Source organism: Bufo gargarizans, chromosome 2 (assembly GCF_014858855.1).
Source record: "Bufo gargarizans isolate SCDJY-AF-19 chromosome 2, ASM1485885v1, whole genome shotgun sequence".
Lineage (NCBI taxonomy): Eukaryota > Metazoa > Chordata > Amphibia > Anura > Bufonidae > Bufo > Bufo gargarizans.
This window is the reverse complement of record NC_058081.1, coordinates 425,483,262-425,500,721: the sequence shown is the minus strand read 5'-3', so window position 1 is coordinate 425,500,721 and position 17,460 is coordinate 425,483,262. Positions and strand designations below refer to the sequence as shown.

The window sequence follows — 17,460 nt, the reverse complement described above, 5'->3', positions numbered from 1 at the left end:
ATCAAAAAGGTAATTAAGTTATAGATTCCGTTACCATGGACCATAACACAATTCTTTGACTGATTGAATAACGGAATGCCTTTAGAGGCATAATAGATGGGGTGCATAATGGATCTGTCCCGTTTCCGTTATGCAGAGGAGTCTTCTCCTGCATAACGGAAACGGGACGGATCCGTTTTGCAGCCCATAGACTTCTATTATGACAGAATGAATAACAATGCCTCTGAAGGAATTCCGTTATGCATTCAGTCATAGAATTGCATTATGGTCATAACTCAATTCACCTTTTACCAGTAAACGAAGCGTGAACGAATTTCAAAATATGAAATTCACTCATCTCTAGTCAGAAAAACAAGGTTTGCATTTTTTGCAGTATTAAAACTAAAGTATCGCCGCAATTATACTGATCTGGAGAATGAAAAGCAACAGGTCAGTTTTACCGTATAGGGAACACCGTAAAAACAAAAGCCATAAAATGTTGTGGAATAGTGGTTTTTCCCCAATTTCACACCATTTGGAATTTGTTTTCAAGCTCCCCCCTAAATCATATGCAATATTAAAATGGTTAAATTAGAAAGTGCAACTTGTTCCGCAAAAAACAAGCACTCATAGGGCTATGTGAATAGAAAAATAAAAAAGTTATGGCCCCAGAAAGGCAAGAAGTGAAAAATAAAAATCACAAACGGGGAAAAAAAAAAAAAAACCAATGTACAGCTAACAGTGACTGACAGCTCTCTCTGTATACACACTTAGGCTTCATTCACAAGTCTGAGGAACACTGTCCGCGAGATACCGGACTGGCATCCTGCTTAGTGCAGGAGCGCACGGCGTCATTGGCTGCAGTAATACAGTCGTTTAGATCATACGAGTGTATTACTGTACGGCGGCACAAAGTGCACGGCGTCAAAGCAACCAATGACGCCATGCTCTCCTGCACCAAGCAGGATGCCAGTCTGGTATCTCACGAACAGTGTTCCACAGACGTATGAATGAAGCCTTACACAGTGAATGCTACCAATCACTGATAACACCTAACCCATGTATAACGCAAGTCACAAAAAAACGTATTTAATGTATAAATTACAAGGTTTACAGAGTCTTTTCGCACAAAACCTATAAATCTGCTCAGCCTCTCCAGCTCTAACATGTTGCCTGCAGATTGCACAGTTTTTTGGCCACAGGTTCTCTTTAAACACAAAATATTATCCTTCTGTAGCAGCCAACAGAAATAAAGACCCCTTACATAGATAAGCAGTCCATTGTCCATTTATTGCTGCTGTGAGGGGAAGATGGTATCTGGAAGCTAGTGTTCATGATAATAGTTTATGTATGACAGTGCTATTGTTCTCGATAGGCCTAGATAAAGATACCCGCATTCATTCTTGTGATGCCATCATTGAGTGAGGACAGGAGGCTATTTGTGGTTGCAGTGATGGTCTGAGAATGTTAAGGGCAAAATGTCTGAATTTTTTTTATGCTAGTTAAAACCAGATTGCAACAAAAATCCTTTTTCTGAGCCGTTTTACATTCTAATTGCAGATTTTCTTATTCTAACTTTTGAACAGGATTGAGGGGGCTACCATATTGCCTGAGCTGTTCTTTACATCATTTAGAGATGCTTTACCTCCCGACATGGCTATGGCGTTTGCTGTGGAGTACATAGAGTTAGTGTGTGTATGTATTATATATAACAGGGTCTTATATTTATTTTCTCCGAAAAAAGGGTTAGGGCTTATTTTGCCTCCATGAACATATTTTATATAGACACATGCCAGTTACAGAACAGTCCCTGGACAGTGTTTATATTAAATATGACTATAACCCTCCTCATCCATAGGAATGCACCCATATACTGCAGTACATGGGTGCATTTCTATGGATGAGGGGGGTTATAGTCATATTTGCCACACATTTTTCATTCTGGTACCGTATATTGCCCTTGAGCTGTCCTTACCCAAGGAACGTAGGCAGCAATCTATGGTACCAGGGAGAGCAGATATGGCACGGGAGAGATATAGGGAGCTCCTCCAGGCAGCAGAGAAAAGGAGATCCTCGTGCTGCCTCCTTCATGTAAGTAAGAACGTGTTGCGGGGTGGCGGAAGTACAGGGCATACAGAGAAGCCGCCAGCCCGCCCAACGTGAAAGTGAAGGGAAGCACAGGCTGCCGGCATAATTTACTGTTTAGTGAAGCCGCCAGCCCGCCCGTCAGGTGCTGCGATGTATGCGCGGGCTGGCAGCTTCGCTGAAGGCTAATTCACTGAAGTCTGCTCTGCCCGCCTACAGTTTCATGGCAGCGCAGGAGCCATTAGTGAGCGCTCCTGAGCTGCTGCAGCCCGCACATTCCCCCCACTTCCCTTTATATAAAATACGGCTGTATCTAGGGCTTATATTTTAAGCTTACTAAAAAAAAAAAATGCAAAATATCGCTAGGGCTTATTATAAGGGTATGGCTTATTTTCGGGGGAAACACTGTGTGTACGTGTGTGTGTGTACACGTGTGTATATATATATATATATATATATATATATATATATATATATATATATATATATATATATATATATATATATATATATATATATATATTCCCCCACGTAGGAGGGGGGAAAAAAAAAAAGAAAAAAAAAAAAGATTACATACATGATACATAGACTTTCTGAGAATTTTAGCAATTTCCTATCATGTATTATATATATATACTTGTATGTAAATATTCTAAGAAAAGAAAACAATTTTTTTCATTTTGCCTAGGGTGTTTTCTGTATTACACATATTGATAACCTGTCCTTAGGTAGGGGTCCAACACTCAATAGTGTTGAGTGAAGTTAGCTTTGGATGAAGCATCCGAAGTCGCCTCGTTCAAAACTTCAGTATAACACTGTACGGACATCCGTCTCCGTACAGTATTAGAATGTATGGGCTCCAATGAGCCAAAGTTAGTTATTCACGAAGTCGCGTGTGACTTCATTGATTAACTTCGGTAGTTGATTTTTAAAGCGGAAAACCAGTTTAAAACTTGAAACCAAACTCTGCTTCGGCTCTGACTAGTACCTCGGAACCGAAGCAAAGTTTGGTTTCAAGTTTTAAAGTCGTTTTCCCACTTTAACAACCAATTACCGAAGTTATTCAGCGAAGTCACGCGCGACTGTGTATAACTAACTTTGGCTCATCGGAGCCCATACATTCTAATACTGTAGAGCGACTCATCTCCATACAGTATTATTCTGAAGTTTTGAACGAAGAGACTTCGGATGCTTCATCCGTAGCTCGCATCGCTCAAAACTACCCAGCACCCCTACTGCAGCAGCTGCCAGAATGAACAGCACAGAAATTGAAACACAGCTCCATTTTCTGTGTATTGAGTGCTGGCTTACTGCAGCTCAGCTCACATTCAGGATCTATCCTAATAGATAGAACTGAAATATCTGTAACGCTAATAACCCCTTTAATAGGCAAATTAAGTAGCACCATCCGATATTAATCTAATGCAGTTTTTGAAGTTAACTAAGAATACATATAAAATGGAAATAGGGTACAGCTATAGAGTCAGGTTTCGACATTGTGTTTTGGAAGCCAAAAATCATGAGCTAATTTAACAAAAGAGGAGACCCAGCATAATTTAAAAATAAAAATAAATAAAAATACGAAGTGCAAATTCAGAATTATCATACTTTTTTTTTTTTAAATGCTCACCTTTTCCTGAATCTATCTCGTCTGGAGGCTTATCTGGCTCTCGAGGTGGCACGACCGTGGCAATTGTATGCATTGGTACACAAGAAACCTACAGCACATCAAACATTACACAAGTTCATTTGAATGTTACTTATATTATAACAGACTAAAAAAATACATGGCAAGAAGGATTTTTGGTTATCCACTGATCAGATCCTTTTCTTACAGGGTTCACTGGGGGACACAGAAGGTAGGTGGTATAGGCTGCTGCTACTACTATGAGGCGGATAAGCAATAAGTTAAGGCACAATTACACCTGAAGATAATTGTGAAGATCATCGCTAACAAGCATTCATATGAATGATCGTTTGTGAGGATCTGGCAGTGTAATACTGCCACTGATAACCCAATGAACGAGTAAACACTCGTTCAACGTGTAATTAGAATCTATTAGAAGGTTTAAAAATCCTCGTTTGTTGGCAAACAGTGATTCAGTATGGGGATGAGCGATGGCATTATAGTTCGCGCTTCCCCATACTGAGGAGTAGATTGCTGCATGTAATATCAACCGTCTCCTCCACTAGCAAGCAGACAATTGCCAGGAAGGAACACTTCCTTCCCGACAACCTCCTTCATCTGCCTGTGTAATATGGCCCCTAGTGCCTTCTGCGCAGGCTATATTCCTCCTGCAGACACAGAGCTAGTTTTATACACAAACAGGAGCTAGGAGAAGCCAACAAGAGGTAAACAGTAACCCTAAAACAAAAAACATTTGATGGATTACAACAGCGAATAAGAGGAACACAATATGTAACCATATAAGACCAGAAACAAATCTGGATGGGTGCCGTGTCCCCTAGTTAACTCCACAAGAAAAAGTTCTTCACAGGTAAGGGGAAAAAAAACTCTCGCATCTTTGGGAGGGAACAAAAAAAAAAATATAATATATAGAAATAAAGCCAGTCATCTAATCCACTTCTACTTAAAAGAACCTTGCAAATGGTAAATGCATCCAAGAAAGCTAAACTGTGCACTATACAGAAATGAGTAAGGGGTGGAAAGTATAGCACTCATAGCTGTAGAAGAGAGGCCCTATGGCTCGTCACTAAAAAAGGCCACCATAGATCTGGAGGGATTCCAATGAGAATTGGAAGGGAGGGTGTTCCCTTTTTCCATTATGTTATGATCCATCTATACACTTAATGGATTGGACCAGTGGACACTGTTTAAAACAAATCTGAAGAGCTAGAAACTGCATTTAACAGCATTGTAAGGATGGGAATTATTTCTTTAGGGCTCAATCACACGACTATCAGTTATTGTGGAATGCAAATTAAGAATCCACAAAACACGGCTACTAGCCCATGTGCCTTCCACATTTTGCAGAACATCCTCCTCCATGATAGAAATGCCTACTCTTGACTGCAAATACGGGCAAGAATAGGACATGTTCTAGCTTTCTTGTGGCACCACGGAACAGAAGTGACACTATGTGCTGTCCATATCTTTTGCAACCCCATTGAAATGAATGGGTCCGCATCCAATATGCAAAATTGCAGATCAGATGAGGAAATAAAATACGGGCCCTTCGAAAGAGAAAACTGGACAGAGGTTCGCCTTCTTTTAAGCACCCAGAAGGAAGCATGGTAGGAGAAACCGCCAACTAAGAGACCCGTTGAAAAGAAGTGATAGCCCTCTACAAAAATCATTACCAAAAAGGAGGAAGATCTCATGCGTGGCTTAAAAAGGAGGCAAGTGCATATTGAAACGACAATGTTGATGTCTCAAGGGCAAACTAGACGAGAGACTTGAAAGAAAAGTCTGTACATTATGCCTGAAGGCTACAGATCACTGGGAGATGCACAGTGCTGAGACTTTGCTTTAGGGTAAAAAGCATCTCTGTTGGGTCTTGTCACAGCAGGGGACAGATGTCAAGGTCTTTCAGTAAAGAATTACAGGTCTCCTGCATGGTTGGGAGGGCTCATTTTGAAAAACTACAAGATCTCAGGATTGTTGATTCAAAGTATGTATTCTGCTACTTTCACATCTGCGCTTTCCCTTTGCGCTATTGAGAGCCGTCATAGGATCTCAATAGTGGGGGTAAACGCTTCAGTTTTGTACCCATTCATTGTCAATGGGGACAAAATTAAACTCAAGGGAACAGAGTGCACCAGAATGCATTCCGCGCCATTGTGTTCCCATGACGCACACAAAAGCGCTGGAAGAGTCCTCTGACACAAAAGAAAACATATACGTCCCCAATTGACTTACAATGGTTTTAGAGACTGATCAGTCATGGCTATTTTAGAGATAATACAACCGGATCCGTTCATAACAGATGCAGATTGTCGTGACGGAAGATTTTTTGCCGATCCATGATGGATCCAGCCCTAGGACATATGCTGCATGAGGATTATTAATACTACTTAGCATGGTAAAACTAGAAACCGTGCTAATAATCACATCTTCTATACCAGTAATGAAGTTAAGGGGAATCTCAGCACAAAATTCAGTGCAATCGGCAGCAAAAGCTCAGCAGATTGACAGATTGTTGGGAAAAGATTCAGTAAAAACTTGTAATTTAATCATTGAAACCTCTGCTCTTTACGCTGGATGGTCCCACTCAGTGATTGACAGCCTTCTTGCTTAGTCATGCAATCCCTGAGTAGGACCACCCACATGACTCCTGTCCCATAGAAAGCTGAGAAGTTTACCCCTTCCAGCAAAAACAAGTTTGGACCAAATGCTAAAGCCCCATTATTTAAGTCCAACATGTCACTTTATTTTATTATATAATTCATTAAAAATAATAATAATCAAAGTGCATGTAGGATTAAAAATAGCAAGCCTAGAAGTGTATATTTTGATGATGCAGCTAGGGATAACCGGTGTGCACAACCTGTATGATCCCTATACCTCTGGTTTTAGTAATGGTCTATTTCAACAGATCAGTTCACTTCAGTGACTGGATTATCAAGTAACATCAGCTTGACATCTAAAATCTAACCACTGCCCCCCAACATGTTTCGCCTGCTAAACTGACTTCTTCAGGGGAATCAATTCCAAGTTATGTGAAAGCTCATTTTTTGCTGGGCGATCTTTATATTTCATCGATACCATTTGGGGTTTTTAAGACTTTTTATTCAATTTTTTTTTTGGAGGTGAAGTGCCCCAAAAAAATCTGCATTCCTCTTTTTTTTTTTTTTCTTACAATGTTCACGTTATGAGATGCTTTTATTTTAAGAATTTGGTCATTTTATTACACGTCAAATGCTATTGTTTTTTTAAAATATTTTAAAACTTTTTTTTTACATTTATTTTCAGCCCACCTAGGGGACTTCGACATGTTCTCATCTGATTGCTTAACCCACAGACTGAAATGCTTTCCTAGTGCAATCACTACATAAGGGCTTGATAGGAACTGAGTGAGAGGTTAAAAAGCCCATGAAACTCTGCATCGAAGTGTCAGCTATGGTGCCCGCTCAGCTCCTGAGCATTCTTTAACAAGTTGTACATGTATGGTGGATGCCTGAAAGGGGTAAATTTATTTTTGGGGGGTACTGGTTTTGCTTTTTTTTGGCCACCCGTCTTTCATTTTATAGCAGATTTTTTCCCTTTTTACAGATTTTACTAGACTTCGTAATTTTGAAAGGCTAAAGTTTATCCCACAGATTTGTTCTGTGCTTTTAACACATTGCCCCATATTCATTTTGGGTCTTAATGACCAAAGCAAAATTAGTTCTTGCTATGCCTTTAATATTCAAGAATAAGCTTAGACAAGCTGTCTAGACTTGCACCAGATTTATCACAGTGGCTCGGGCTAAATGATAAATCTGGTGCAGGGAAAGACACTTTCTCTGACATTGGTTGGCTATGAGACACAATATTACACCAAAATGATGTTGCAATTTATTCTGCATCAAGCTTGTTGGGAAAAGGTGTAGAAATTCTAGATGTGCCAATTTGCTCTGTTTCAGCCTGATTTTTGGAGTAGACACTTTAAATTTAGTCCACAATTCTCTCTAATTTCATGTGTTAACCCCCATCTCATAGATGGTACGCTCTTGTAAGTAGGGCCCTCATTCTTCCCATTTTAATTTTGGTGGTGCAGGAGGCATGGTTTTACATGTACTGTCAGGAAGACACGCAGCTATCCCACAAAAAGTTGTAATGTTGCTTATTATACCCATTTATCCAACCACAGTTTTCATAAAAAGTTGATTCTCATTAAGTAAAAAGGAGGAGGGTCAACTCTTAAAACTTGCACTTTTGTGAGTGCAAAATATGAATAAAAATATTGGCAAATCTCATTCCCATTTATGAAAGAACAAGGAGCTACCACTAACAATTATGCTCTAGAGAAAAGAAGTGCGAATTTGACAGCTCTCTCTGTATACTATGTAGGTTCCCAGTTCCCTTAGATTCCCATAATAAAGGTATTAGAACATTAATAAACCGTTCTTTATGTCACTTACTATCATTCTGGCATTAAAAACATTAATAAAGCACCATGCCAGTTGCAACATTACCTACATGATCTTGGAGTAATGTGGTATTTAAAAAATAAAATATAATCACAAGAAGTTAAACTTACAGCAAACTGATCATGAAGTGTGGGGGTAATCTGATTGCCATCAGTAGAGGAGGCGGATGAAAGAAGATTGTTCGGATAATCCAACAAGTAAGAAACGACATTGGTATGGCCCCCTTTTGCAGCTTCTATCAGCATTGTGGATCCATCCTGCAAAACAGAATACATAATGTATTATTACGTGTACTACTATAGTTTTAGGGTAATTTGTTTCGGGGGCCACTTGGCTTAGAAACATTGAAAAACACTTACACGGCATTTATTGTGGTCATAATTTCAGAAGTCAAAGTAGAAACCAAACAAGAACTATTCTTTATGTTATCTAGACTTTTTAGCAAGATATCAATTTTAATACAAAGCTTATGCAGAAAGAGCCCTTATGATCTGTACTTTGACACTTCGGGAACAGGCAGGATAAGATGATTTCAAACAAGAATGTACCTTTTATTTAAGGCTACTTTCATACCTGCGTTCGGTGCGGATCCGTCTTGTATCTGCACAGACTGATCAGCACCGATAATGCAAACGCTTGTATCCGTTCAGAACAGATTGGTTTGCATTATTCTCTCGACAAAGTATAACGCCTCATTCACACATCAGTGTTCGGTCAGTGATTTCCATCAGTGATTGTGAGCCAAAATCAGGACTGCAGCCTCCACAGACAAAGTATAAGGGAGAGATCTGTATCTGTTCTGTGTTTAGAGCCACACCTGGTTTTGGCTCACAATAACTGATGGAAATCACTGACCAAACACTGACTGTGTGAACGAAGCCTAAGTGAAAATGGATCAGTCCTGACTTACATTGAAAGTCAATGGGGAAAAGAGCCATTTTGAATTGCCCCATATTGTGTCAGTGAAAACTGATCCGTCCCCACTGACTTACATTGAGCGGAATAGAGGCGCAACGGATGCAAACTGATGCATTCTGAACGAATCTTTATCCATTCAGAATGCATTGGGGCTAAACTGATCCGTTTTGGGCCGTTTGTGAGAGCACCGAAATGGATCTCACAAGCGGACCCAGAAACGACACTGTGAAAGTAGCCTAATCTGTGCAAAGGAAACAGGTCTGCTTGAAAGTCCCAAGATACTGCCAATGGTCCCTCAACATACAATATTAATTTGTTCGGGCACAACCATTGTATATTAAAACCATAACTTTATGAGACATTGGCATCTGGTTCTTAAGCCCTGAAAATGTTAACCAGATATAAGAAAAAAGTACTGATGCAAATTAAGCACAAAATACAATTAAAGCAGTTTTTCTCTCAGGGAACAACTGGAAATGGGTTAAAATCACTTTCTGCAGGGATTGGCTCATCTTCAGTGGTTTTTCTTGGGCTTGTGACTGACAATGCAAAGGGCATAGGTTTAAACTGTTATGGGGGAAGTGTTACTGATGGTACAGAAGAAGGCATTGGCAGGCAATGTTATGGAGGCACTGGGAGTGAATGTAATGGAGGGCATGGGATGGGAAAGCTTTGGGAGAACTGTACAATGGAGGGCATTGTCTGGAACTGTTACAGAAGCATTGTGGCGGGCATTAGCAGAGAGATTATTGAACATCTGACTTCATGTCTGACACCAGGGTGGATAAAAATCAATGATTTAAAAATATTATTATTTTTTTTTTTTTTATTGAACCCCTTAAGGACTCAACCCTGTTTCACCTTAGGCCATTTTTTTGCAAATCTGACCAGTGTCACTTTAAGTGGTGATAACTTTAACCCTTTCATGACCAAGGGTCATTGATGCCCCAGTGTCCAGGTCAAAATTTACAAATCTGACATGCGTCACTTTATGTGGTAATAGCTTTGGAACACTTATCTACGCCATTCTGAGATTGTTTTCTCGTGACACATTGTACTTCATGATAGTCATATATTTGAGTCAATATATTTCACCTTTATTTATGGGGGGGGGGGGGGGAATCGCAAATTTACCAAAAATTTGGAAAAATTCACAATTTTCCAAATTTCAATTTCTCTGCTTCTAAAACAGAAAGTCATACCTAATAAAATATTTATTACTAAACATTCCCCATATGTCTACTTTATGTTGGCATCATTTTGGAAATGTCATTTTATTTTTTTAGGACGTTACAAGGCTTAGAAGTTTAGAAGCAATTCTTAAAATTTTTAAGAAAATTTCCAAAACCCACTTTTTAAGGACCAGTTCAGGTCTGAAGTCACTTTGTGGGGCTTACATAGTGGAAACCCCCCATAAATGACCCCATTGTAGAAACTACACCCCTCAAGTTACTCAAAACTGATTTTACAAACTTTGTTAACCCTTTAGGCGTTCCACAAGAATTAAAGGAAAATGGAGATTAAATTTCTAAATTTCACATTTTTGGCAGATTTTCCATTTTTTTTTTTCTTTAACACATTGAGGGTTAACAGCCAAACAAAACTCAATATTTATTACCCTGATTCCACGGTTTACATAAACACCCCACATGTGGTCGTAAACTGCTGTATGGGCACACGGCAGGGCGCAGAAGAAAAGGAATGCCATACGGTTTGTGGAAGGCAGATTGTGCTGGATTGGTTTTCTGAACGCCATATGTTTTTTATTTTTCTGCCGATCGTCTTGTGCAAGGGGCTCGTTTTCTGCAGAAAGTGTTGAGGTTTTTATTGGTACCATTTTTGGGTACATAGGATTTTTTGATCATTCATTATTACACTTTATGGGGCACTTTTTGGAACAGTTTTCATTTATTTTTACAGCGTACATCTGAGGAGTTAGGTCATGTGATAGTTTTATAGAGAAGATCGTTACGGGCGTGGCAATACCTAATATGTATACTTTTTCTTATTTATTTAAGTTTTACACAATAATAGCATTTCTGAAACCCAAAAAATGATGTTTCAGTGTCTCTATAGTCTGAGAGCCATAGCTTTTTTATTTTTTGGGCGATTGTCTTAAATAGGGTATCATTTTTTGCGGGACAAGGTGACGGTTTGATTGGTACTATTTTGGGGGTCATACGCCTTTTTGATAGCTTGCTGGCAATCACTTCTGGTAAATGATCCCTCAGATGCCATGTTAGCAATTGATAACAGCCTCTGAGGGATAAAATGCCTTTGATTGTGGTGGGTGACAACACCAGACACTGGCAGTCTGTGCCTGCTGCATACAAAAGCAGACACCCACCAGTTATGGTGCACGCTCAGCTCCTGAGTAGAAATTCTTTCTAGGGGATGTTCTATGAAAACTATGCCATATTTTTCAAACTTACACCTTGATCTGAAAACTGTTGTGATTACATGTAATTACAGATTTATATGGAGATTTATCAAACTGTGGTAAAGTAGAACTGGCTTAGTTGCCCAAAAACAATTACACAAGTGAAGGTGACCGTATTAAAACTTAAAGGGGTTCTGCAGTTTGTTTAGGCTACTTTCACACTTGCGCTTGATCGGATCCGTTCTGAACGGATCCGATCATATTAATGCAGACGGAGGCTCCGTTCAGTACGGATCCGTCTGCATTAATAACTTTAAAAAATTTTGCAAGTGCGCAAGTAGCCTGCGCGGATCCGTTCAGACTTTCAATGTAAAGTCAATGGGGGACGGATCCGCTTGAAGATTGAGCCATATGGTGACATCTTCAAGCGGATCCGTTCCCATTGACTTACATTGTAAGTCTGAACGGATCCGCACGCCTCCGCACGGCCAGGCGGACACCCAAACGCTGCAAGCAGCGTTCAGCTGTCCGCCTGTCCGTATTGGAGGCGAGCGGAGCGGAGGCTGAACGCCGCCAGACTGGATGCGGATCCGCTCAGACTGCATCATTCAGACTGCATCAGGGCTGGACGGAGGCGTTTGGGTCCGCTCGTGAGCCCCTTCAAACGGAGCTCACGAGCGGACCGACGAACGCTAGTGTGAAAGTAGCCTTAAACTGATGATCTATCCTCTGGACAGATAATCAGCATTTGATTTTGCTGGGGTCCCTGGGACACCCTTAATAAAAAAAAAAAAATTAACAGCATTTCATGTTTGCAAATTTATCAAAAACAAAAAGAAAACTAAAATTTCAGTGACAAATATTGGGGACACTCTGCGGACACTTTCAATTCAGCTCTGGGGGCCTCCCATTTCTCTTCATCTTTGAGATGTTTCCATACCTTGGTTTTCATCTGTGGTAAATTCAGTTGGTTATTATTTGGAAAGACACACCCTTATCTACATAAAGGAGCACAAATCAAGCCATGAGGAGGACCCCAAGAGCACAGTGGCTTCCATAATTCTTTAGGGGGTTCTCCACTTTTCCTATATTGATAACCAATTCTCAGGATAGGTAATATGTACCTGCACGCCGTGGACATTGCAGCAGCGAGCACCAATTACAATTCCGCCGTTCCCATTCACTTAAATAGGACTGCTCCCCAATATTCAAGTGAATATTGACGTTTCTTCCCACTGAAGTGAATGGGACAGAGGAACTGTAATTAAGGGCGAGCAGGTAAATAGTTATGGGAACACGGTGCTCATATGAGTGATGCAGTCTCTTCAAACAGCTGATCAGTGGTGGTGCTAGCAGTCCGGCCCTGCCAATCTGATATTGATGACCTATCCAAAAGGCTAGGTCATCAAAATAGGAAAAGCAGAGAACCCCTTTAACAATTACGGAAGCCACTGCTCTTGGGGTCTTTTAGCGCAGAAGAAATATTTTATAGCCATCTCAAAATCTGTGCATCCACATAATCCTGTCTCTGACCTCTACAGGAAGAAGTTTGGGACAACCAGGACTCTTCTACAGCTGGCTGCCTTCATTTTTCAGCACGACCTGGCACCTGCTCAGTGCCAAAACCACTGGTAAATGGTTTACTGACCATGGTATTACTGTGCTCAATTGGCCTGCCAACTCTCCTGACCTGAACCCCTTAGAGAATCTGTGGGATATTGGGAAGAGAAAGTTGAGAGACGCAAGACCCAACACTCTGGATGAGCTTAAGGCCGCTATCGAAGCATCCTGGGCCTCCATAACACCTCAGCAGTGCCACAGGCTGATTGCCTCCATGCCACGCCTCATTGAAGAAGTCATTTCTGCAAAAGGATTCCCGACCAAGTATTGAGTGCATAACTGAACATCATTATTTGAAGGTTGACTTTTTGTATTAAAAACACTTTTCTTTAATTGGTCGGATGAAATATGCTAATTTTTTTAGATCGGAAAGCTGTATGCCAAAATCATCAATATTAAAACAATAAAAAGGCTTGAACTACTTCAGTTGGTGTGTAATGAATCTAAAATATATGAAAGTCTAATGTTTATCAGTACATTACAGAAAATAATGAACTTTATCACAATATGCTCATTTTTTTAGAAGGAACTGTAGAGTATTGAGTGCAGAATGATGGGGAAAACTTGATATTTATTTTTAAGGGTACTTTCACACTTGCAGCAGAGGATTTCGGCAGGCAGTTCCGTCGCTGGAACTGCCTGCTGGATCCAGCAATCCGGACGCAAACTGATGGCATTTGTCAGCGGATCCGTTTGACAAATGCATTGAAATACCGTATCAGTCTCTCCGGTGTCAAACGGAAAAAAGGATCCGGTATGATTTTTTTTTTTTTTTGCATTTTTAAATGTCAGCGCATGTGCAGACCGGAAAGCCACTTAATGCCGGATCCTGCACTAATACACTTCAATGTAAATGAAAGCTGGATAAAAACTGATCAGTTTTTTTCCGGTATTGAGCTCCTGTGACGGAACTCAATACCGGAAAACAAAAATGCTAATGTGAAAAGTACCCTAAGTTTAGCAACAGGCCGCAACATAAAATTATACTTTCCAAATGAACCATTTCCTTAAAGATTTCACTGTGCAGTTAACTCATTCCCATGGATACAGAGCACTATGACCTGTGACCACCACCATAGCAGTAACAATTTAAGAAGTTTCAATGTAGGTAATATATGCAACACATTTTGCAGTTATTCTGCTATAGAAGGGGAACTTACTTTAAGCCTGTGCGTTGGATCTGCTCCTTTTGCCAACAGCAACTCAACAACAGCAAGATGACCTCCAGCACATGCGAGGGACACAACAGTGTGATCATTATTGGCTGTAGCTTTATTAATATTGGCTCCTAGAAAGTTTCATAAAATAAATGAATAAGCCATACTTCACATTATCTGTACCAAAAATTGCATAATGCTATAGACATCACAAATTAAGGCCCCATGCACATGGCCGCGTTCGTATTTCAGTCTGCAGGGAGAAAAAAAAAAAAAAAAAAAAAAACTGGTCCACTACATATGGATAACTTCCATGTGAATTTCCCATTTTTCTCATTCTCAATTGAAAAAGTAATTCTACGTTCATGACACTGAAAAGAGAATAGCTATATACTTTGCAGAACAACCACACAGATGCGCAAAAAATATAGATGCGTGCTTGGCCGCATAGAAATAAATGGGTCCCCGTGCTAGCAGATAAAAATGTAGATAGCATGTGGTTGAAAAATAATGTTGTGTGCATAAGGCCTAAAGTGGACACAGTAATTTAGGCATAAAAAAATAAAAATAATCCATTATATTCGCCAAGGTCATTTCTTTTTCGACTAAATAGAAATGCTTGAAGTCCAGATAAAAAGGGAATGTAATCAAGGATGGAATCCCCTCGAGAAGGGAAACTTTTTTTTCCCCAAAAAACAAGTAAAGATTTGGACTACCTTGAAATAGCAAGGATTCTTTCTTCAATGCGTGCAAGATTCAAAAAAAAGTTAAGCTCTACATATTCTGTCTAAATACTTACAATAATTTGCCATTATAGGGAGACATACAAATCAGCTCTATAAAGCCAAACTTTCTAACCCATGCTTTGGATTTTATTAAATCTATTAGAATTGATGCATATACTGGTACATAAAAGGGAACAAAACAAACCTGATTCTAGCCATTTATTAAAAGAGCACAAGACCTAAATCATTTAATCTAAGGGCTCTTTCACATCTGCGTTATTGTCTTCCGGCATAGAGTTCCGTCGTCGGGGCTCTATGCTGGAAAAATACTGATCAGGATTATCCTAATGCATTCTGAATGGACAGTCCGTCCTTCAGGATGCATCAGGATGTCTTCAGTTCCGGAACGGAACGTTTTTTGGCCGCAGCAAATAGCGCAGCATGCTGCGCTTTTTGCTCCGGCCAAAAATCCTGAACACTTGCCGCAAGGCCGGATCCGGAATGAATGCCCATTGAAAGGCATTGATCCGGATCCGGATCCGGCCTTAAGCTAAACGTCGTTTCGGCGCATTGCGGATGCGACGTTTAGCTTTTTCTCAATGGTTACCATGGCTGCCGGTACGCTAAAGTCCTGGCAGCCATGGTAAAGTGTAGTGGGGAGCGGGGAGCAGCATACTTACCATCCGTGCAGCTCCCGGGGCGCTCCAGAGTGACGTCAGGGCGCCCCAGGCGCATGGATGACGTGATCGCATGGATCACATTATCCATGCGCATGGGGCGCTCTGACGTCATTCTGGAGCGCCCCGGGAGCCGCGCGGACTGTAAGTATACCGCTCGCCCGCTCCCCACTACTACTATGGCAACCAGGACTTTAATAGCGTCCTGGCTGCCATAGTAACACTGAAAGCATTTTGAAGACTGATCAGTCTTCAAATGCTTTCAGTACACTTGTGTTTTTCCGGATCCGGCGTGTAATTCCGGCAAGTGGAGTACACGCCGGATCCGGACAACACAAGTGTGAAAGAGGCCTAAGCTGTGTAGTAAATTTAGCCCTGCAAGGACATGTTCAGGACATAACTTGACTGTGGCTGACAGGCCACGATGGGAGCTGTCGTTTTGCAACAGCTCGAAAAACACAGTATGGAGATTGGTGATATAATGTATTGCCTAACTTAAAAAGCACTGCAATTCTGTCTTTTTTATGCGTTAGCTGGGCAGTATAAATACCAATTTCATAATTGATTTTTTTAAATGTTTTCCTATTTTAACACAAAATCTTTATTTCCAAAATTTTTATTTTCCAAGCCACAGAGTTGTTTTGGGGTCTTAACTTTTTGGTACAAGTTGTAGTTTTTATTGATGCTATATATTGGGTACTTATGTTTGACCCCAAAAAAAACAAACGATTTTGACTTTAGGATGCTCCCTATACATGACAAATAATGTGTTCATTTTATTGCATGGATTGTTATAGACAGGTTTATAGGAATTTTTTTTTTTTTTTTTTTCCCACACAAGCAGTCGAAGCAGGCAGAAGAAGCCAACAAGGAAAAATACGAGACGGGTCAAAACCAACAACCCTTTTGGTCACTTACCAATTAAAAAAAATAAATCCTAAGAGAAAAAAAAGACACAGAACTAGGTGGAAGATTTGGCTCCCAATGTACTCGGAGAATGATTTTAGAGGCATGTAACAAAAAAATAAATAAATAAATACACATACATACAGTACAGACCAAAAGTTTGGACACCTTCTCATTCAAAGAGTTTTCTTTATTTTCATGACTATGAAAATTGTAGATTCACACTGAAGGCATCAAAAAAGTATGAAACAACTGAAAATATGTCATATTCTACGTTCGTCAAAGTAGCCACCTTTTGCTTTGATTACTGCTTTGCACACTCTTGGCATTCTCTTGATGAGCTTCAAGAGGTAGTCACCTGAAATGGTTTTCACTTCACAGGTGTGCCCTGTCAGGTTTAATAAGTGGGATTTCTTGCCTTATAAATGGGGTTGGGACCATCAGTTGCGTTGTGGAGAAGTCAGGTGGATACACAGCTGATAGTCCTACTGAATAGACTGTTAGAATTTGTATTATGGCAAGAAAAAAGCAGCCAAGTAAAGAAAAACGAGTGTCCATCATTACTTTAAGAAATGAAGGTCAGTCAGTCCGAAAAATTGGGAAAACTTTGAAAGTGTCCCCAAGTGCAGTCACAAAAACCATCAAGCGCTACAAAGAAACTGGCTCACATGCGGACTGCCCCAGAAGACCAAGAGTCACCTCTGCTGCGGAGGATAAGTTCATCCGAGTCACCAGCCTCAGAAATCGCAGGTTAACAGCAGCTCAGATTAGAGACCAGGCCAATGCCACACAGAGTTCTAGCAGCAGACACATCTCTAGAACAAGAGGAGACTCTGTGAATCAGGCCTTCATGGTAGAATATCTGCTAGGAAACCACTGCAAGGTCACAAGGACAGGCAACAAGCAGAAGAGACTTGTTT

The 17,460-nt window shown here is 40.3% G+C and overlaps 1 protein-coding gene across 1 annotated transcript in view; it reads right to left on the bottom strand.

Annotated features, from left to right (window-relative positions):
* The window catches only part of LOC122928254 (ankyrin repeat and KH domain-containing protein 1-like), a 259,680-nt gene that overhangs the window by 130,626 nt on the left and 111,594 nt on the right, over positions 1-17,460 (bottom strand). The window contains exons 13-15 of the mRNA XM_044280911.1: positions 14,236-14,363; positions 8,268-8,414; positions 3,695-3,782 (exon numbers count right to left, since the gene is read on the bottom strand). Of these exons, the coding sequence (XP_044136846.1) occupies positions 3,695-3,782; positions 8,268-8,414; positions 14,236-14,363 (363 nt within the window). The remainder of the gene's footprint in view (positions 1-3,694; positions 3,783-8,267; positions 8,415-14,235; positions 14,364-17,460) is intronic.